Source organism: Onychomys torridus, chromosome 18 (genome assembly GCF_903995425.1).
Source record: "Onychomys torridus chromosome 18, mOncTor1.1, whole genome shotgun sequence".
In the NCBI taxonomy this organism is placed as follows: Eukaryota; Metazoa; Chordata; class Mammalia; order Rodentia; family Cricetidae; genus Onychomys; species Onychomys torridus.
This window is the reverse complement of record NC_050460.1, coordinates 14,758,795-14,782,106: the sequence shown is the minus strand read 5'-3', so window position 1 is coordinate 14,782,106 and position 23,312 is coordinate 14,758,795. Positions and strand designations below refer to the sequence as shown.

General features: G+C 38.3%; 1 protein-coding gene across 3 annotated transcripts in view; it reads right to left on the bottom strand.

Moving 5' to 3' along the window:
- Tfap2d (transcription factor AP-2 delta) overlaps positions 1-23,312 on the bottom strand; it is a 59,562-nt gene that overhangs the window by 15,324 nt on the left and 20,926 nt on the right. For all 3 annotated transcript variants that reach the window (XM_036168289.1, XM_036168290.1, XM_036168288.1), the window contains 2 exons: positions 10,552-10,693; positions 6,685-6,798 (listed from right to left, as the gene is read on the bottom strand). In XM_036168289.1, coding sequence (XP_036024182.1) covers positions 6,685-6,798; positions 10,552-10,693 — 256 coding nt within the window. The remainder of the gene's footprint in view (positions 1-6,684; positions 6,799-10,551; positions 10,694-23,312) is intronic.

Here is a 23,312-nt window from a genome sequence, read left to right as displayed (position 1 = left end):
AAAGGCCTTTTTTTTTTTTTTTTGCCTCGTGTAATTACCAATACTGTATTCATTCTTTTCTTTATATGTTTTGGATTGATTTCCTTTTTGAGACAGTGTCTTGCTATATGGCCCTGGCTCACGTGATACTCACTATATAGCCTAGGCTGACCTTGAACACATACCAGTCCTTCTGTTTCTGCCTCTCAAGTACTGGAGTTAGAGACATATAACTGGGGTTATAGAGCCACCACATCCAGCTTTGTATGAAATAATATTGTTTTCCATTAATTTAGAAGTTCCTGAAGAATGTGCTCACACTATTCTCCATTGGCACAGTGAAACAAAAGAAACAACTAACATATCAGTTTTCCAAGGTTGGTGCTGAGGAAGAATCTTCCTCATTTTTCTGACAGGCTGTTTTCTCTGAGTTGATCATTAATGGTGTTCTAACTTCTTATTTATATGAACACATGTGCTCCTGTGACCTCATATTCAAGGAGGTTATAAGAATATGAGACACAAAGAATGGAGAGAGTGTTGCAATTTCTTTGACCCCGAGTTCAGAAAATTAGGGCTGTGGTTTTGACTTGAGATGTGTGTCCTCTCCTGGAAGCCTTATCCCATCTTGCACTAATTGACATCACCAGGTCTGGAGACACTGAGTGCATGAGAGTAGTCTGCAGATTTCAATCAAATCGCTTCCCTTTCTGAAAGATGTGTGGTGTCTGCTGTGTTCTCTATGACAATTCTCACTGCTGGTGGTACTTAGGAAGTGATAAATAATAAATAAATCTGCCTCCTGTCATTTTGATGGAAACAAGTGTCTCCGAAGGCTGTGAGTCCTAAGAGCGGTCACTATGATTGTCACGGTTTTCCAGAACTCAGTATGTCATCTGCTGTGACAACCAGAGATAGTTTCTGTACTTAACAGGGCCAGATCACTCCCCATCTTTGGCTAGATACAATCAGTCTGCTGAGAGCAAGCCAGAACTCTCAAGATACCGAGTCGATAATCCAATAAGGTATCAATGCCCTGCTCTATGAGGACTTTGCTTATACAAAATGGTAATACAGGTGAATGTTCCTAATCACAGAATCCTCTATGCCTGTCCAACCATGCTCTTTCTTTGCTCCTTTCCTAGCCAGTACTCAGCAAAACTAGCAGAAAATCAGAGTCGGCAGATTGCCTGTGTTCACTGCAATGCAGGCTGCGATGTTTTTCTCTTGAGCCTGTTTCCATCACAGTTACCACTTTCAGCAAAAAGCAACAAAAGAGACACACTTGTCTAATGCAGTTTCACCCAGACTATTAGCAGAATCATATATGAAGAACTTTTTAAAGATACTGCTATCCAAGACACAGATCCACAGGATTTTTACTGTCTCTTCTGAAAAATGAATTCGTGGGCCAGAAAGATGGTTAAGCAGGTAAAGCGCCTGCTGCTAAGCCTGGTTTCCATTCTGAGGAGTCAATGGTAGAAGGAGAGAACTGACCTGCTGCCACCTGTCCTCTGACCTCTATGCATGCTGTAGCATGTGCACACACATGCATAATAAATAAAATACGACACACACAAAAAATGTTTTTTCTCGAGACAGGGTTTCTCTGTGCAGTTTTGGTGCCTGTCGTGGATCTCACTCTGTAGACCAGGCTGGCAGTGAACTCAGAGATCAGCCTGGATCTGCCTCCCAAGTGCTGGGATTAAAGGTGTGTGCCACCACCACCCAGCCAAAAAATTTTGTAAATGCATCAGAATCGTATTTCTTTCAAAGTACGAAAAATAATGCTGAAAGCCTAGGAATGTCTAAGGACTTGGTTTCTCAAACCTTGCCATCAGAATTTGAAAATAACATAAATCCAAGAGTTCCATTTTTCTTTTTTGACACACTGATTCTAATCCTTGAGGTTTTTAAAGGGGATTCAGTGGTAATTTTGCTATGAGGCCAAGTTTAAGGACCATGTTTATAAACCATGTAGTCTTTTCAAGACTGATCAATGAGCCTACATTTACTAACCTCTTGTTAAAATATGTTATTGTTGCCTTTAAAAATAAAATGAAACAGTGAGTAAATTCCACTGAAGCTTCGTCAGGAGCCTTCAATCCGGGTTTTAGCTAAAAATGACAGCCATGTTTAAAATGATATAACTTTGACATGGGAAAGAAGGAAGCTGCACACTCTAAGTTATGTGCAGAAATGAACACAAAATAGATCAAAGACCTAAATATAAGAGTTAAAACTGTAAAACTCTTAGAAGACGACATAGGAGAAAGTTTCAAGACACTGGATTTAGCAAGTATTCTCTAATGTACCACAGAAGCACAGAAATCATTGTAATAATACACAAATCAATCTACACCAAAATTTAAAAAAAAAAAATTGCTTCAAAGAACCACATTCAACAGAGTGAAAAAGTGACCTTAGGAAGATAAAAAAAAAAAGAATTTGCAAATTGTGTGTCTAATATATCATTTAAAAGGTTAATGTAAAAATAAACAACAAAGTACTACAGCTCAGCACAGAATCAAGTAATCCAATGAGGAACTGTGACAACTAACTAACAAACTTACGAAAAGATGTTCCAACTCATCAGTAGGTAACTCACATAACAGATGCAGGCTTTACACTCACACTGCAATATTTCATGGTCTTAAAGGGAAGCGGGGATGGCATATTTGGCAGCAGTGGTGCACCTGAGGTGAGTTGTGCCTGATTAAATAACTAGGTACAAAAGACACCTCTTGTATAATCTGCTTAGGTGTGATCAGAGTCACAGAAAGAAGTAGAAGACTGCATTCCAAGGGCCAGAAATCCAGGGAAATGTGGAGTTGTTAAATGGATATAATGTATCAGTTCCGTGACACACAAACTCTAGGAGCTTGTTCACACAACAATGTAAATACTCTTAACTCTAGAGCTGGACTTGACTGAAAAAGGAGAAGAAGGTAAATTTTATGCTTTTAGTACAATTTAGAAAAGATAGTTTAGTAAATTTAGTATAAAATAAATTTTAACCCCAGTGACTTGCAGAATCCAAAGAAACCAGTGAGCTTTATACAAATTAACAATCTGAAATTTGAGGAAAAAAATAAATGAAAATTCTGGTAAGTGTTTAAAAAGCAAAATCAACAAGAAATCACAACTGAGATATACAAAATCCTCAATATATAAATTTCTCATTATGTCAAAATTTCAGAGATGCTACTATTGTAAAATCACTATTACTTACAATATTTATTAATTATTCTTAAAACTATTAGTATACATTTATTGCAATTAAGTATGGAGTTAGAACATTCAAACATATAGTTGATTTTTTTTTTGTTTTTTTTTGTTTTGGCTTGCTTATCTATCTATCTGTCTGTCTGTCTGTCTGTCTGTCTATCTATCTATCTATCTATTTATTTTGAGACAGGGTTTCTCTGTTGTATCTCTGGCTGTCCTGGAACTCACTCTGCAGACCAGGCTGGCCTCAAACTCACAGAGATCCACCTGCCTCTGCTTCTCAAGTGCTAGGATCAACCACCTGGACTAAATATATAGTTCTATGTTTCAAATTGTGATTGAGAATCTATAGGCACATATTTTGTGAGTTTTGTATCTCACCAAAAGTCCTATTTTTCCAGAGAGTAGAAGCAGCCAGTTATGCTATTTAGTTCTTTCGAGACAGGCTTTTCTGTGTAGCATTGACTGTCCTAGAACTTGCTCTGCAGACCAGAGTGGCCTCAAACTCAGAGATCTGCCTACCTCTGTCTCTGGAGAGTTGGGATTAAAGGAGTGGGCCACCATTACTTCCTGGATATTTAGTTCTTTAGTTCCCTGGCAAACACCACCCTGTTACCATAGTGTAAGAAGGAAGGTAAATAAGAGCATGTAAAACCCATAGGAGAGCTGCTCACTTAGAAGAATGAGCATCTGGGCCAGGATCTATACTCACCAGCACTGTGGGGAATAGGGACAGGAGGTTTGCTTTGGCTTGCTAGGCAGACAGTCTAGCCCCAAAGGAGTAGGCTTTAGGTTCAGTATGAGACCCAGTCTCAAGAGAATGATGTAGAGTGTGATAAAGCCTCCTCATGCACACTTACACATATAACACACACACACACACACACACACACACACACACACACAATTTGGTGGCATTTTAGTTTATTGCTTGCAAAAGTATCAGCTAGTTAGCAAGCAGGTCATGCCTGTGCTGAATATGCACCTCTCCTGCCCATTTGTTACTCACAGAAGCTGATGTTTGAGTTAAAACCCATGATGCTCTGGGCCAGAAGAGTGAGGTAGCTCTTGGATGAAGACATTAGAATGCCTAACGGGAAATAAGCTCCTCATCTTTATGGTGTAAGGTCTTGACTCTCTGTTTCTTAATAGTAAATCCTTGTAAACTTGTAACTTTACAAACTTCTTCAGACCCCGATTTGAATTTACATAAAAAACTATTAACTTCTGAATCTAACATCTGTAAAAATTCCAAATCCCTTTCATGTGTGCATAAACAAAATGATGAAGATAATTCTGGGGGTGTCAATTCCTTTTAAACTGGCATCATTGGTGGAAACAAGCAATACACCATTTACTAAGTGTTAAATTTGTATTCCTTGTCACATTACTACAGATAGTACAGAGGTTCTATAGGGACCCAAACAAAGGTTTGAAAGTTACCCCATGCAACACAGTTCACACCTACAGAGACGTGGGTTTGAAAATGACTCTCTTGATTCCAAAACCTTGTGCTCTGATATATCTAGACATTTTATTTTATCCTAGTTTTATTACACTTGTCCATACTATTTCCACTGAGAGGCAGATGAAATTCTGAGAAATGTATTCTATGTCAAGTGCAACTTTGAAAAATAAATTCTAAGTAGAATCTGGAAAGATTATGTTTATGTTGAATCTTTAGTAGCCTTGGGACATATTAAGATAAAATACTGCGTTTAAAAAATGCTCTGTTTTTGCAGGCATAATTATTTAAGCCCCTATTATATAAATATTTGTGTATTGTCTTCAAAGCCTTATAACCTTAAGAAGTTTTACTGTTTCTTTGTTTTGTCCTATTCTGTTTTTACGTATTTATTATTAATATTATTATTATTATTATTATTATTATTATTATTATTATTATGTGCCTGTTTGTGTTCTAATGAGAGAGAAAGGGTGTGGATTTGGATAGGTGGAGAAGTGGGGAGGATCTGCAAGGGGTTTGGGGAGAGAAAACCATATTCAGGATATATTATAAGAAAAAAACATATTTTCAATAAAAAAGGTAAAAGGAATAAAAAAATATTTTTAAATGATTCACAGGTTGACTGCCCTGGGATTTTCTTTTTAAAGTCTAATAAATTATTCTCAGCCTTCAGAAAATAACTTATGCAGGTATTGAAAACATTTTTAATCCTAATGATTATTACTTTTTCTTTGTTCATTTTTGAAACAGTGTCTCTTTAGTAGCTCATGAAACTTTTTTTCTGAGACAGAGTTTCTTTGTGTAGTTTTGGTGCCTGTCCTGGATCTTGCTCTGTAGACCAAGCTGGCCTCAAACCCTCAGAGATCCTCCTGGCTCTGCCTCCGGAGTGCTGGGATTAAAGGCGTGTGCCACTGCCACCTGGCATGAAGTTGAACTCTTAATACTCACTGCCTCAGCCTCCCAAGTACTGAGATTACATGTGTGTCCACCACCCCATATTGTGAATTAATCTTTCATTAACATTGCTTATATTTTTCATCAAACGATAACTCAAAGAAGATGAAATATTTTGTATGAATGAGAAATGCTGTTTTTTATAATTCTAAAGTTTTGAAATGGGAAAAAAATCTAAGCAGTGACCATTTTCTTTCTCTTACTACATTTAGAGAGTAAATTTACCAGAAAAATATTCCATTTACTTCCAAAATATCTCAGAAATTGAAACTTAAAATATGACTTTAATAATGCATTTAAGGATCCTGTGTTTAAGAACCATCTATATTTTCTAGGTGTATACAAATTATTAACATACTCCTAAAAATTCAGTCAATGATATTTAGTTAAGTTCAGTCACATCTGTTCATTTAACACATCTTACCCTAACAACATAAGTAACATCAGAATCCTGGTGTAAAACTTCTTAGTATGCCTTGATCTAATAACATTCACTTTCATGAAGCCATAGTTTCTTCATAAATACAAAAAGATAATAAACATTCTGTTCTAAAATGCTTCAAAAACTTTTTTTTTTTTAAAATTCAGGCTGTTACTGCTGTGGCCTGAATATCTTTGTGTGTCTCTCTCTTCTCAAATTCACACATTGAAACTAAACCCCAATATGATAGATACTAAGATGAGCATATTAAGGGAGATATTTAAGTCATGGAAGATTGGATTCCTGCCCTTGAGAAGAGTCTCCTGGAAGGTTGTTGGCCCCTTACATCACACAGCACAGCTGTTAAAGGGTCTGAAGAGAGAGAGCCCTCACCGGATACTGACTCTCCCAACACCTCGCTCTCAGACTTCCAAGCCCTGGAATCTGAACTATACATTTATATAATCTGTATGTTGTCCAATCTAAAGTATCTTGCTATAGCATTCCTAATAGTGCAGAAGTCTCTATTTTAACAAATGAGTGTATCTCTAACCAGAACTGCGATAGCAGTACAGAAGCCTGTGGGTGTGGATTAGCCACTTAGAATCTGAACACATAGGAGAGCCCACCTTACCTGAAATGGGTTAAGTGCCTCTGGATGTCCAGGTCTAGAATGGGAGTAGGTCTGGAGGAGCCCAGGGGTGATCTGTCTTGGCTCAGGAGGTCTTGGAATTCTTTACAAATTTGTCTACAACAAAAAGCACAAGACTAAAATGGAACTCCTGAAATGGATATTTAGTTTTGTGTGACATTATCTATCAAAGTCTGCCCCCACCTCGCCCCCTTTAAAGGAGACCAGGAGGATGTCTCAGTCAGCAGTTTCACTTTGCTCCTGAGGACCACAAGATGATTGTAAAAACAATTCCAGCAAACACCTGCTCCCAGCCACTGACTCCACATTCATTCTTAAAGTGAATCCTTACACATTAATCTCAGGATATAAAAAAATTCATACAAGAGAATTATAATTAGTAATCATCTTTAAAAATATTACAATTTGTTTTTTAGTACATCTCATCTATAGACAAATTTAGCCAGAGTTATAGGCTTACATTATTCAAAGCCATAATTCAAACCAACTTCTGAAAATTCTTTTCCTCAATATTGCAATATAATATTCTTTTCGATCACTTTCATGCCTCAATTTTGAAGTAGATAATCTCTTGCTCCAAAATAAGCCCACCAGTTTCAGCTGGCATTTTGCAGAGAATTTTTTGCTGCTCTTCTTATATGACTAGGAATTTTAGCCTTTGTTTAATCAGAAACGTTTCTGTGTATCATGACTAACAGTTAAGCCCTTGTAATGCATAAGTCCAAATGGCATAATTGTAAAGAAATGTAACATTTATTTTTTTCTGTGTTGTGTGTGTGTGCATTTTTTTTTTTTTTGAGACAGGGTTTCTCTGTGTAGCTTTGCACCTTTCTTGGATCTCGCTCGGTAGACAAGGCTGGCCTCGAACTCACAAAGATCCGCCTGCCTCTGCCTCCCGAGTGCTGGGATTACAGGTGTGCATTTTAGTATGTGAGTATGGGTGTGCACGTCCCATGGTGCATGGGTTGAGGTCAGAGGCAACCCCAATGTCAGATTTCACCTTCCACATTTTTACAAAAGTACCTCTGTTGTTTTGCCCCTGCACACGGCAGACCAGCTGGCCCCTGATCCTCCTGAGATTATCCTGTCTCTGTCTCCTATCTCTCTATAGAAGCCTGGGATTACAGGCCCATGCTATCATATTCTGGCTTTATTTAATTTCTGGGAATTCAAATTCAAGTCCTGATGCTTGTGGGACAAGTGATTTGTATCCACTGAGCCATCATCCCAGGCCAGAAAATATGTTTTTAAAAATATCTAATACAGTGAATTAACATGGCAGCTATAGAAAGAAATCAATAAGCATGAAGGAATTTCTGAAAAGCATTCTTTATATATGGTAAGAACATCTGATATTCAAGGGATGGTACAGTTATTTTGCATGTATGTCTTTTTTCACTGGGATTTGGCCTTGATTGTCGTCATGAGTAAGCACAGAAAGGTTAAATCATCTCAAATGGTCATGAAGGTAGTAACAGCTCTGCTCTGAAACAATTTGTTGCACCAACAAATATTTATAAAAAAGTGATAAGGGGGCTGGCTAGTAGGTAAAGTTGCTTGCCACTGGGACAGAGAATTCAGTTTTATTTCCTGGATCCACACAGAGGAGGATGAGAACCAGCTCCTTGCAAGTGTCTTCTCATGTCCACTTGAATGCCCTAGCATGTACACACACACGCACACATGCATGCACGCATACACACAGACATTAAAGAAAAGACAACAAAAATTTAAAGTGGCAGAATATTCTAAAGTACAATTTGCTTCTGGTGAAGTTCTAGTGCAGTTTCTTGTCCTTTGATGGCTAAATTTTATTGACATTGGCAAGGAGTCACTTGTGACCTTTTTCTGTGGAGAGTGAGACAGTAAGTTTTTACCAAGTGTATTGCTGAGAATTTGCTTTCTGCAGTTTTATGGAACCCCTCTCTCTGAAGTGAAACTGGATAGGTTTAAGGATACTACTTGGGTTTCAATAGTTGATCGCAACTTATTTATTGATGGCATTTTGTGGTGCTACCATCTCCAGGGTTCTGTGTTACATAAGAGTGAAACATTGTCACATTTGTTTTAGATTTTTAGCTAAAAACATAAATATAGCCTCATACCTAAATTTTTTGACCAATGATATGAATTCCTGTGCAGTAGTCCATCATTACAGTCTTTTTCTTTCTCACAAAGATTAGACTGACTTCATATCAAGTCTTAGTTTTCTCTCAGATTGAAATAAATTTTAAGCAATAAACACTGATGATTATTTGGATCATTGAATAAACCAATTTACAGTTTTACAAGCCAGCCTCATTTGTATCCAAACAACACTGCAAGTTATAATGAACTGGAGAATAAGTAAGGAAAATGAAAGCTTGGAGAGCTTGAGCTCCTGGCAGGTGATTCAGCAGAGAACACCGTGCTCTAGCAGAATCAGCATCAAGGCTCCTAGGTGGATTTTTTTTGTCTTGTCCCTTAACTTGCTGACCTAGGACAGCTTACGTACTTAAATACAGATGACAATCATGCAGGATTCAGTGGCAATTACCACCCTCTCCATAGGACAGTTACAGAATTATTATTCTGACTACTTTCATTCTTATTTAAATTTTCGTTTCTGAAGCTTAGATATGAAAGACTCCTTTGTCTCAAAACAAAATGTCAAATTATGAATTATGCAACAAAGATGATCTTCAGTGACTCACAACACTCTAACTTTATCACTTACGTCATTGTCCTTAAGGAGGTAAGAAATTTTAGCTGATTTCTCGATTTAAAGTTTGGTATTTCTACTGATGATTGCTATTAAAGTCACAGCATTCAGTTCAGATCACTAGCTGTTCTGGCTTTGCTTAACATACATCAGGTGTGAAGCATATTTATTTCTAAGTTAGTGATGAGATTTTCCGGTGTTTTCTATCAACCAAACAAACAAGAATCATGTCTGGTTCAAAATGTGTCTAGTTTCTATCTTTCTGCCTAAACAATTATCTAAATTATGCCAAAATATCTGGTTAACTACCAAACACTAGAAACACAGAGGGTTTAGGAGGGTACCTGCACTTAACCAATGTTATTTTTCTGTAACTGTGTATTTTATAAAATATACTTAAGCTGGACAGTAGTGGCACACGCCTTTAATCCCAGCACTCGGGAGGCAGAGGCACGCAGATCTTTGTGAGTTGGAGGCTAGCCTGGTCTACAGAGATCCAGGAAAAGTGCAAAGCTATACAGAGAAACCCTGTCTTGAAAAAAATATATACTTAAATACAATGAAATCTACTATTTATCAAAGTAGCAAAGAATGATATAGATCAATCTGCACATGAAAACCAGTGATTGGATATCTCACCAAAAGAATATTGTAGTTGATGTGTATTTAAAACTTTTATTATATCTTACACACACACACACACACACACACACACACACACACACACACACATTTTCTCTCTCCCTGTGTGTGTGTGTGTGTGTGTGTGTGTGTGTATTTGTGCACACACATGCCATGACACACAAGTGGAAGGCAGAGAGTAGCTTGTAGGAGTCTGTTCTTTCCTTCCTTCCATAATGGGAGGCCTTGGGATTGAACTCAGGTTTGTCAGCCTGGGCAGTGAGTATCTTTAACTGTTGAGCCATATGGTTGGCCTAATTTCTGCATATTCTGGTGAGAATTTCCATGTCTAATCATATGACCCTTGATGCCTTGGTACAAATGGTAGAGAGTCCTGATCAATCTATTTAGATGTTGGAGTGTGAGTCACTGTTTTTAGAGAACTCATGACTTCTAAACTGTCTTCAATCAAAGAAAACAGGAAAAATGGAGATGAAGGTCCAGAGAGGCATCTCCACTGCACTTACTTGGTCGCTAGGATCATCTTTTTTCGAGCTGTCTGTTCTTTCTGTTCCATATGTTGTCTGGCGAGATGTTCTCCTACTGCCTTGGCTGGAAACTCTGTTTCACATGTATAGCCAAAATCCCGAGCCAAGTGCAAAGCCTCACCTGTTGGCAGAAAGCACAGGTCAGTGTCTCATCGATATCCTACCTTAGAACAGTTTTTTCCCAACTCTCACACATAGCTGTGTTCAGATGCATCATTTTGTTTCTATCCAATTTGAACAATGCGGGGGGGTGAGTCGGGGGGGGGGGAATGAGAGGGAATATCATCTTTAATGAATGCTGATGGAAACAAAGTAACAGAGAACTTTCTAGGCAAAACTGTGGAAAACTGAGAGTTTTGACTCTTTCCTTTGAATGTCTCTTGACATTACAGAAGAATGACTTCCAAGATTCTTCTCAACAAGCACCAAGGGAAAAGCTTCTTGGATATAACTTTTTGTTGCTACTCAGCACAATGTCTGTAATCTATAGGGGGCTTTCTGATGGCTTTTCCATGACACCGATCAAAATATCTAGCAATGGGCTCAAGAGACGTTAAAAATTGTTACACTTGGCAAAATGAAAGAGTAATATCAGTTTCACACTACAATGTTAGAGACAGTTTATTATGTGTATAGTACTGTCAATGTCAGGCCTTCCAGAAAGCTCTGAAACATTATAAAACATAGCAAAATCATAAACAGGTTCTGTCTGTCCACAAAATCTTGAGTGCAAGTAAAATTTTAAGAAATGGAGTAAGAATATCTTACCAAGAAAGTAGTATATACTGGAGGAGAACAATCTGGAGTGTAATGGTCAGTGTTTTTAAAAATCAGTTAAGCAAAAATCATATATGACAGGCAAGCTTTATTTAAATATCCCACTCTCAGAGTGAGATTTGCTTAGTGGTAAACTGTTGGCCTGCCATGCGCAAGGCATGAGGTTTGATGCCCAGCAACACACCTGCCCAAATGAGCAAGTGCACTGCTGGCCTGCCATGCACAAGGCATGAGGTTGATGCCCAGCAACACACCTGCCCATGTGAGCAAGTGCATGCCCGCAAACAAACATAAAATCAAACTTTACAACATATGTACTAAGGGCCAACTTTATTCAAGGCAATCTTATTTTTTTTTTTTATGTGCATTGGTGTTTGGCCTGCATGCATGTCTGTGTGATGTATCGGATTCCCTAGGACTGGAGTTAAGAAACGGTTGTGCCATGTACGTGCTGAGAATTGAGCCTGGGTCCTCTGGAAGAATAACCAGTGCTCTTAACCACTGAGTCATTTTTCCAGCCCATGTTCAAGGCAGTCTTAATCAGGTGTAAAGGGAAGACAAATGGGGGCCTCAAAATACCGCTGTCTCTGGGTTGGGGATGTAGTTCAGTTGATAGAATTCATCCCTAGTGGGTATGTGGCCCTGGGATAGATTGTCAGCTCAGCACAAAACCAAACAGCTACAGAGAAAGTTTGGGGCCAGTGGGGTTACATGAGACCCTGTCTAAAAACCAGGGATGGGAGGGTAGCAAGATGACCCAGTGGATAAAATTCTTGCCACACAAACCCTGAGGTCAATCCTTGGAGCCAACATAAAGGTGGAAGGAGGAAAAGATTTTACAAGATTGTCCTCTGACCTCTATCTAGCATATATTCACACATGTGTGCATGCATGCACACACACACACACACACACACACACACACACACACACACACATTGAGACAGTCATGGCAACACTAGCAGTTATAACAATAAGAAGGAATTAAACACTACAATAGCAGTTTATGGTTTTCATAGAGTCATTATAAGCACTGTATATAGCCTACCCATGTGCGTTGGTGTTATAGGGATAGGAGATATGATATTACAAATATCAAATGATTGTTAAAATGTTTTACAGAGGTTCAGAGAAGATGGTAATCATGGGGTGGGGGTGACCCAATACCCATGTAGTTAATCAAACTTTTCCATGGAGAAGTGAAAAAAAAAATCAGGCTTAATGACAATATCATGTGACCCGTGTTTAATAACTGTCCAATGTAACACTCTAAGCAGTTACAGACTTGAACTTGCTGTGTGCTCACAGAACAACAGACTAGTTGGTGAATGAACTCCAGGAGTGCATAAAGACAGTTCACTGGAGAGGTCCCCAGAAATCCACAATGATATATCCTCTGTAGACTTCTCAATGGTTGAGAGAAAGCCTGATCTGACCTAGGTTGGTGACTAGATGGCCAAACACCCTAACAGTCAAGCTGGAACTCTCGTCCAATAACTGATGGAAGTGGATGCAGAGATCCTCAGCCAGGCCCCAGGTGGAGCTCCAGGAGTCCAATTGTCGAGAAAGAGGAGGGACTGTAAGAGTGTGAATTGTTGAGACCAAGATTGGAAAAGCACAGGGACAAATAGCCAAACTAATGGAAGCACATGAATTATGAACCAAAGGCTGTGGAGCCCCCAACTGGATCAGGCCCTCTGGATAAGTGGGACAATTGAATAGCTTGATCTGTTTGGGAGGCATGCAGTCTGTGGCACCAGGATCTGTCCTTAGTGCATGAGCTGGCTGTTTGGAACCTGGGGCTTACACAGGGACACTTTGCTCAGCCTGGAAGGAGGGAACTGGACCTGCCTGTACTGAATCCACCAGGTTTAAATGAATCCCCAGGGGAGTCTTGGCCCTGGAGGAGATGGGAATGGAGGGGAGGGGCTGGGGGGAAGGTGGGGGCGGGACAGGATGGGGGAGGACAGGGGAACCCATGGCTGATGTGTAAAATTAAAACACAAATATAATAAATTAAAAAAGACAGTTCACATGGTAGATCATGAGGGAGAGGCATTTATAGATATGAAGAGACAGGCTAGGTGACATCTATTAGTAAAATATGGTTTTTCTATTGAAAATAAGCCTCTCAGTCTGGGAAACTTATATTCACAAAGTTAACAGCTCTAAAAAAATGAAAAGGCAGTTGAGAATCACAGAACACTGAGAAATTAATATTTAGGAAGAGGTCCCCACAAAAACTTACTCTTAACATTTATTATAACTAAAAATTTTAATAAAAATTTTTCTCAGACACATTTTTTGAAAACACAGAGTAAAGTTGAAAGAATTTTGCAATAGAAACCCATATGTCCATTCTTCATATATTAAATGTGCTCTATCACATAGTTATTCGTTATACTGCACCTCTATCCATGTTATTTTCAGAGAAAATAGTACATTTCAAGCATTTTTCCAAAATATCAGTTTGTATATCACTAACTGAGGTTCTATATTTAGTCTTTTCAAACTCTCCCTCCCAAGTATGCTAAATAAAAGAAACAAGACTCAGGACACTTTAATCATGATTTGTTGGTGTGATGTGCATATATGTTGGGTGAGAGAGAGGGAAAGGCAGGGAAAGTATCACCAAGTTGGGGTTGTGCGCATGCTAGGCAAGTATGTGTACCAGTGAGATACACCTCTACCCTCATTTATTTGCTTTGTGTCTACTGGCTAAATATGAACTGGTGGAGCACTCGGGAAATGGCTGAGCAGTTGAGCATGTACACTACTCTCACATAGGATGCAAATGTGCTTCCCAGCACACACATGGAGTGGTTCACAACTGCCTGTAACTTCAGCTCTAGGAGATCCTATACCCTCTTCTGGTCTCCTCAGGCACCTGTACTCATATGCCCATCCCTACACACAGACACACACAATTAAAGCTAAAATAATAAAAAGAAAGAACAATATATATATAATATTCAGAAAAGAACAACCTGCTGTGTCTGGAAGATGTAATTAAGAACCTGCTTGGAATTTTCAAAGTGAACAATTATCAATAAATGTAAAAAAAAAAAAAAAGGCAACTTTGATGATGCAAGTATATTTACATTTTATTTATTATTGATAGGTGCTAATATTACCAGTGATTTTCTCATCTAATCATGCATATTGCAAACATTTCTCTCCTTCTCACAATATGAGATTACCTATTCTCAGATTTACAAAGAGCCTAACTCAATGGGGGGAAAAGGTCTCAATGAAACAAGCCTATTAGCACAGACAGCACTTTGTAATTTAGCCAACTAAGGCATGCCCACAAACCACCAACAATCAATGCCAGGACTTGTGTGGAAAGATCAAGTTTCTCTGCATTTAAAACAGATATTCTATGAGTAAATATAAAGGATCTCTGTATACTCATGATTTGATGGGGGCCCTTATTTTGAGTAATGCTGTAATGAACAAGCAGCATTTAAAACATACTGATTATTGCCAGGCAGTGGTGGCACATGCCTTTAATCTCAGCAGTCAGAAGGCACAGCTACGAGGATCTATGTGAGTTCAAAGCCAGCCTGGTCTACAGAGTGAGATCCAGGACAGGCACCAAAACTACACAGAGAAACTCTCTCTCAAAAGACCAAAAAAAAAGTTTATTATCAACAGTTTATCACTCTAACTGATTCAGGAAAAAGATACATGCATATTTTGAAGAAAATGAAATAAAGATTCTTTTAAAGGACATAGCATGCCATGCAGAGTGCTCATGTTTACTAGAAAAATGACAAAATGAATCATTTGTGAAACTTCACACTGGAAGACAGAAAGTTGGACCCATCAAATAATGAATGTTATCGCACCTGACCAGAGGATAAACTTGCAGTTCTTAAAGAGGTAAAGGTCATTTCAAACCAGCGTAATGACAGTGTGGACCATGTTACCTTTCAGCTTTATATAGCAAGCCAAGGTGCATATAGCAGAGTAGCTGCACAATCCGTCATTCACACCAATCCAGCTACTTAAGTCACATTTTAGCAGAGACTATTACATAGCTCAGTGGTCTTCCTAACGCAGAAACCCTTCAGTACAGTTCCTCATGTTGTGGTGACCCCACAACCATAAAATTATTTTTATTGCTGCCTCACAACTATAATTTTGCTACTGTTATGAATTGTAATATAAACATCTGTGTTTTCTGATGGTCTCAGGCAACTCTTGTGAAAAGGTTGTTCGCCCCAAAGGGGTCATGACCCACAAGTTGAGAATCACTAACATAGATAAATAGTGAAAACGGGAGATTGGCAGCAGGCCCCTTGAGTTTGTGCTAAAGCCTGGTTCTTGATGGTTTGTCTTCTTTTAATCAAAGCTCTCATGGTGTGGTGGTTTTAAAAACAGTTTGAGGAGAACAGCTGCTATTTACATTTGCATTGACGGCCAGATCCTTCTTTCCCTTAGTTCTGTTTACTGCTTTCTGTGGCTTGCAGTGTAACATTGTTAGGGGATGTTCTGTGATGCTACATCAAAGAAGTGGCAAGTGAAGACATTCTGATGTGTAGTTAAAAAGTGGGTATCACGGCTCAAGAGCTCTGTGTGTGAGAGTCTAAAAATGAATGGATAATGGATCCGTCAATTAAAACACACATTATTTTAAAACAATGAGACATACTAAGGGGAGTTCTTGAGAGCAGATGCTTGAGTGTCAACAGGCTTAAGAAAAACAAACTTTAGGGTCAGAAAAGTGTAAGGATAAGCCTCTGTGAGTTTTGATTGGTTTGTGAAACAAAACAAAACAACCCCAAACTGTGTGTTTTTCTGAGTCCGAGCAATAGGCAGTCACCTGTGGTGGAAAGCGCCTCCTAGGAAGGACCAAGACCCTTCCCCCTCTCTGTCTCATATATGGCCACTGACACCTCCCCAAGATGCTATAGTTCTGAGCAGGTTTAAACGTTCTGCTTATTTCAGTTTATTGTGTCATGTGGGCATCTACCCTTTGAGCACAAGCATCAGCATCCTAACTTTGAAAACTAGATTCATTTCATCTCATATTAAGAATGTCTCAATTGAGACATCCACACTGATGAGATCAATGCCTGCAAAGGCTTTAGGGTGTGTGTGCCAAATGATAACCCATCCCCATCTGTAAAATGGGAGACCACAAAGAGATGATTTAGTGTTTCAGGTGACGGCTTAGCAAATGATGCTCTTAAAAAGCAGGGACAAATGGATCCCAAAACATGGGATGAACTCCAGCATGCAACTTGCTTGCCAGATATCTGGGGATTCAGTTTTGCATACACCAAAGCAAAGTAAAATTATGGGGGAAAATATTAGAAAAACATTTAAGTGGGAAGTTAATGGCAAAGTGTTTTCTGATGAAAAGCCAGTTGACTATTGTACTGAAATTTGGGTTTCAAAAGGAAGAGATCGGGATTTATTATTTTTAAAGATTTTTTTCATTCATTTGTATGTGTGTGTGTGCCATGTGTTTATGCGTGACAGGAGGCCAGGAGGCATGTGATTTCCTGCAGCTGGAGTTACAGGCAGCTTTGAGATGTTGATGTGGGTGCTGGGAACTGAGCTCTTGTTTTCTGGAAAAGGAGTATGTTCTCTTAATTGTACATCCATCTCTCCAGAGCCCATATTTACTTTTACACTAGAAGTTAATACATCTGAGTTTTCAAACTTGGGTATTGCTGTGAGAGCTTTTTCTTTAAAATAATTGTATTGTCGGGTGGTGGTGGTGCATGCCTTTAAACCCACCACCAGGGAGGCTGAGCCAGGCGGATCTCGGTGAGTTCAAGGCCAGCCTGGGCTACAGAGTGAGTTCCAGGAAAGGTGCAAAGCTACACAGAGAAACCCTGTCTCAAAAAATCAATCAATCAATAAATAAATCAACCAATAAAATTGTATTTTAGGAAAAAATGTACTTTCTATAACTAAATTTTCAACAACAGTCTATGGGAAATGAAAATTTAACTATGTAATTCTTTAGATAACCCTTACCCACTTAATCTACTATTGCAGCATCTAATAAAGACAATGACTCATATATTTTAAATACTGCTCACATAGCTGTGATTTCGATCTTATTTTCATGTATGGGGAAAGAGCAGTCTCTTTCAAAGAGTACCTATTAGCATTGACAAGTTTTAAACATAGATATTACATTAATAAACTCCTCTCTCTTTCCCTTCCCCTTCTCTCTTCTGCAGTATTGGAGATTCAACCTAAGACCTTGGACACTCTAGGAAAGTATTCTAACACTGAGCCATCTATCTTTTCTGTCCCTAGCCCTTTCTGCTTTTCCTTTTTTGAGATAGGGTCTTACTAATTTGCCCAAGCTGTCCTTGAATTCATTCTGTAGTCAAGACAAGTCCTAAATTTGTAATCCTCCTGCCTCAGTCTCTTGAGTAGCTGTGATCATGGGTTTGCACTGCAAGGGCAGGTGATACATTTTCTTATAATATGAAATGACAATTAAATCTTAACTCTGAAGCACAAAGTTAGCGTTTCTGCTATGTGTTCAAGCTTATTCTGAAGGGATGCAGTCGACAGCACCAGCTCAGTGCATCTTTGACCTAGCTACAGGTCTCCATAATCTGCCAATTTCCCAGGTAAAGGATGATTATTTTAAAATATCCACATTTTATTTGCCAAAGCAATAGTTCTGTACTTCCTCCAATGCCCTACAATCATCAGAACACCTGATCTGTGACAACCAGTCACTTAAATATTTTATTGGTTAATCTTAACAGTCTTGTGAGGCACTCCAACAAATGTAGCAGAAAAACCAAACAAAAGACACTTGCTAGAAAGACTAACTTTATACTGCAAACTCATGTAAACAAGAGCCTACCATTATGTCAGCAGAGCTGTTTAAGAAAACAAGCTACACTTAAAGGCATAATTTCTGAACCCTTGCTGTACTTCTAGCTCATGTTTTTTGTTAAAAAAAAAATCCACTGGATTTCACCAATATCAGTTAATCTCTGGTATTAGGGAATGAGCTTTTTTAAAAAGCTCCTAAAGTCGTTCTATTCAGCTGTGGTTGAAAATCTCTCCCCTAAGAGGAGGAGAAAGCATTATGCACATGGACTACACATAATCTCCCCTAGAAGGATTCTGTGGGTTACATGAGGGAAGGCAGGAGCCACTGAGTTACTGGTAAACTGTATGAGTTCTGTCTAGCTGTATGTTCTTAAAACACTGACATATTTCGCTGATATAAGTTCTAGAAACAAGAAAGGAAATGTGGTAATAAGAACAAAAATAGCATGATTAAGGAAACAAAGACATTGTTCTACTCAAAAAGTACACTCAAACTGAGGAGTGTAGTGAGATGTAGCTCATTTTTCAAGTTAGGAGGGAAATGATGGATTATCAATAAAAGGTGTTAGTCCAACTGGGTGGCCATCTGGAAAGGAAGAAAGTTGGATCTATATCATACATCCAACAATAAAACAAATTCCAGATGGATAAAAGATTAAAGTATAAAAAGTTAAACCACAAAGTAATTGAAAAACCTGTGTGATTCTTTTGTGATTTTGAAACTGTAGGGTCCCTTTTAAGGTACTAAAATCAAAACTGAAATTTCAAAAACTACATGAGAAATGTCCATCAACAGGCAAGCCAAATGCCTGAAAATGTTGAGAAGAAGAAAGGAATAAGAGAGAATAATGGGGAAGGGGTTATGATTAAAGAACATTATACATATATATGTCTGAAATTATGAGACAATAAATTTTAATGAAAGATCTGAACAAGCAAAAAATCCCTGTAACAGTAAACAAATGAAATCTGGGTGATAAGGAGTTTGCAATGATCAACTTTGCTCTAATTTAAAAATTCCAAAAAGTTACTCTGTGAATACAAAGTCAATATATAGAAAGTAAAACCGATAAATGACTAAGTATGTGTTGAATCTAGATTTTAAGAGATTTTCTCCAATCCATCAAATTAGCAAATATTAAAAACACTAGAACAAATCAATTATGTACAAGTGCAATTAGACTCTACCACGCAAATGTCTTACCTATATTGTGATTAAACTACATATTTATAACAATGATTGAGAATAATTTGCCTATAGTCTATTAAAATTGCAAATACACTATCCTTTGAGTCTGAAACATTGTTCCTAAGAATTTACCATAGACCTTCTTGGTTGTCTGTGTAAATATATCTATAATAGGAGGCTATTCATTGTAACACTATTTAATGGCCCAAAGCTGAAATTTCTTTAGAGATATTAAGTAGAAGACTCATTAAATTGCAGTGTGTGTGTGTGTGTGTGTATGTGTGTGTGTGTGTGTGTGTATTCCTCAATAATACATAAGTACAACTGGCATAATCTGTATACTGTCACTTGTATGTTAAAACAATTAATGAAAAATGATACCATGCATTTGAAAGGAAGCAAGAAGGAGTATATGGGTGGGTTTGGATGGATTGAAGAGGAGGAGGAAATTATGCAAATATATTATAAGCTCAAAAAAAAAAAAGAAAGAATTAAAAATAAATTATAATGTGTTTACTCAGTGTTTAAAAGAACCAACAACTCTGGCTGGGTGGTGGTGGTGGTGGTGGTGGTGGAGGAGGCGGCAGCGGCGGTGGCAGCGGAAGCGGCGGCGGCGGCAGCGGCGGCGCACGCCTTTAATCCCAGCAGGGGAGAACCAGGCAGATCTTTGTGAGTTGGAGGCCAGGCTGGTCTATAGAGAGAGATACAGGACAGGCTCCAAAACTACACAGAGAAACCTTGTCTTGAAAAAAAAAAAAAAAAAAAAAAGGAGCCAAAAACTCATACGTATTATAAAAAGAATGAACATTAAGAAAAAGTATAAAATCATAAAGTAAAAAATCATCTTATAGAATACCATAATTTCTTCTAAAAATGAAATTAAACACATACATACATATATCCTTGGAATGAAGCAGAAAGACAAGCTGTGTTGCCTATCTTTTGTGAAAGTAACCAGCTATCTTGGAAACAGAGTGTATATCCCTTCACAATATTTGGATTTTATATCATTTTTATGTGTTGTCTTTTAAAAAATATATTCATAAAGGAGCAAAATCATTCTCTGCCCTGTTCTTAGAAAGATTTCGTTTTGAACTCAAGAATTTTTTGTATATTAAAAAAGGTAATTTTAAGACTTTGTTACTTTAATTTAATTTATGATTTGATTAAAGGCCTATGAATTCCAAGAAATGTTAAAGAATAGAAAAAAAACTCAAATGAAATCTTTGAACAGCGCATCAGCTGAGCCACAATCTCTGAAAAGCAAAATTTTAAAAAGAGTAAAGAAAGAAACTAGAAATCAGTGGAAAGATGTGTATTCTTCAGTAAACCCGGCTAATTACAAGACAGAGTAATGGCCAATGGGCCAAAGCCTGAGGTCAACAGCCTCACACATACACTGGCATTCTCTTTAAGTAGGAAGAGGAGTACATGGACCCTGGAGCACATTTTGAAGCAGAGATGAAATTGTGTAGCATCCCGTTTTTTCTGCCTTTATAAACAAGTACCTTCCCTCTCTAAAAAATGTATAAAATGGTAAACTGAAGAGGAGTAAGCAAGAAAAGTCAGAGGAATATCAAGGAAGAAGACCGCTTAAGATGATAATCTATCTCTAAGTGGTACCCCTGTGTCCATGGTATCCTACAGGACAGACAGGTTTGCTGAGACCAATTACTGACTCCTGAAAAAAAAAAAAGTCCTGAGATATTACATAATGATATTTAATTGTTACTTAATTACCAGTTATCAAAACAGAATCTCCTTCTTAGGAACTCTTTTGTGCTAAGAGGAAATTTATCTGTAATTCTCATTGGCCTGAAAAAAAAAAAAAAGCCAGAAGAGGCCTTAGAATGAGTGACTTCCATAAGTTCTGTTATACTTAGATATATTGAGGTCAATTCTACCATTAACTTTGAAATGCAAAACTATGCCCCCAAAGACATGGCAGTTTCAGACTCTTTGTATGCAAAAGGGAAAACTTGGGTCCCCCACTTGCTGTTCTTCCTGGAGGTTGTATAACTAAAGGGAATGCCAGTCAGCGCTATCACAGCCTCACTTTTCATATCACACGCCGTTTTAGAATGTGGGTGACCACCTTCATCACAGGATATGACTAATGGGGGATGTGCTGTCTGAAAGGGCTGTGAAGGAGCTGTTTGGAGGGTGGTGACCCATTTAGACATATGCACATGCCATGATCATTCCAGGCTACCCTTTTAGCCTTGTTTATCAAAATAAGCCCTTGTTGCTCATGCCTGTGTAAAGGCAACTTCTAAACTCCCTAGATACATGATAGAGCAAATGGTATGGTTAATACACAGGAATAAAGATTCTAAGGATCTTTGGTTTGGTTTGGTTTGGTTTGGTTTCCTTTCCTAAAGTCACAAGGAGTGGACAATAGTTCCCTATAAGGTTAAAAATAAATGATAGACTACAACGCTTAGAAACTCCACTTGTGAGCTCTCTCACCTATGGGAAAGCATTTTCTGATGTGTCAGTTTCCTGTAGACCAAATATCAATGAAAAGATTACTTCTATTAGGTTGGTGCAATGCCTTAGCTGGTAAAGGGATTGCTGTGCAAGAGGAAAGGCCTGACTTTGGATATCCAGTTGAAAATAAAGGCAGATAGTGCAGCGCTTTGCTGCTACTCCTATGGCAAGGTGGGAAGTGGAGACAGCAGAATAGCTGGGAGTTCCTCAACCAGGACACAAACAAGGTGGAAAATGAGGACCAACATGGAGTTATTCTCTGAACTCGGGGCACACACACACACACACACACACACACACACACACACACACATACACATGCACCCACACACACTTTTTCACTTATTTTAAAGATGAGAGTCTATTGTGTTTTGAGTGGAAGAGCTTTGTAAACTTTGTCAGTAATTTTTTAAGAATAATATTAATTACTACAAATTAAAATAACTTGGGGGAATTAAGTGGCAGAAGACTTACACAGACAGATTTTACAACATTATAGTTGGTCATGGGTGTAAGAGAGGTGGAAATGCCTGCTTAGAGTTCACAGGGATGGCAGGGGCACTCTGCAAGGTAGAAAGAGCCTGCAGCCTCGATTCTTTCATTCAAGTTAAGAATCAAGTTTGTGGCTGCTCACCATGAAACAAAAACAAATCAAAATGGAAAACAGACTTAAGAGTTTGCAAAGCCGAAGAACTGGACTCTTCTCCCTGTGGTCTCCAACTGTATAATCCTATACAGAACCATTAATCTTCTTGATTTAGTTTTCTTGTTTGAGAATAGTGATTACTAAGACATACTGAGCACTGCCTTTGGGCTGCTTATCATGCTCAGGGGGTTTGCCCATATTGTGTTGAATCTTCACCCCAACCTCATGAATAAGATGTTGCTTCGTAGATAAGGACACTCACAGTAACTGATGTGCCTCCCTGTAGTAAGCAATAGATAGACTTGAGTTCAAACAGGCTATTCGCCCGCAGAAGCCACATTCTCGACTCTTTTTGAGGCTTAGATGAAAGGAAACTAGAGTGTAATAATCAACTTTAAGGTGCTTCTGTGCCACCAAGTATTTAATTGATGTTAATGTCACTAATTATACAAAAGTCATATAATATGGTGTTGTGTATACAGGGTGTTAGATTATCAAAACATCCTTTTGAGAATATGTTTTTAGTAAAAAAAAATTATTACATTTAAAATGTTTTGCTTTCTGAGGGAGGGTGATTGTATGTGCCACAGTATACCTCTGCAAGTGAGGTCATGGGTCTTGGTGGCAGGCATCTCTACCTGCTGAGCCATGTTACCAACCCTTGGTCCCTCTGGTCTTTTCTTCATTGTTAAGTTACTGCAGACAAGTCTCTGCTCAGAGAGAGAGAGAGAGAGAGAGAGAGAGAGAGAGAGAGAGAGAGAGAGCGAGCATTTTGTAGCACGGCTTAAGCTCACCCTACACTCATGTTCGACCAAGTGA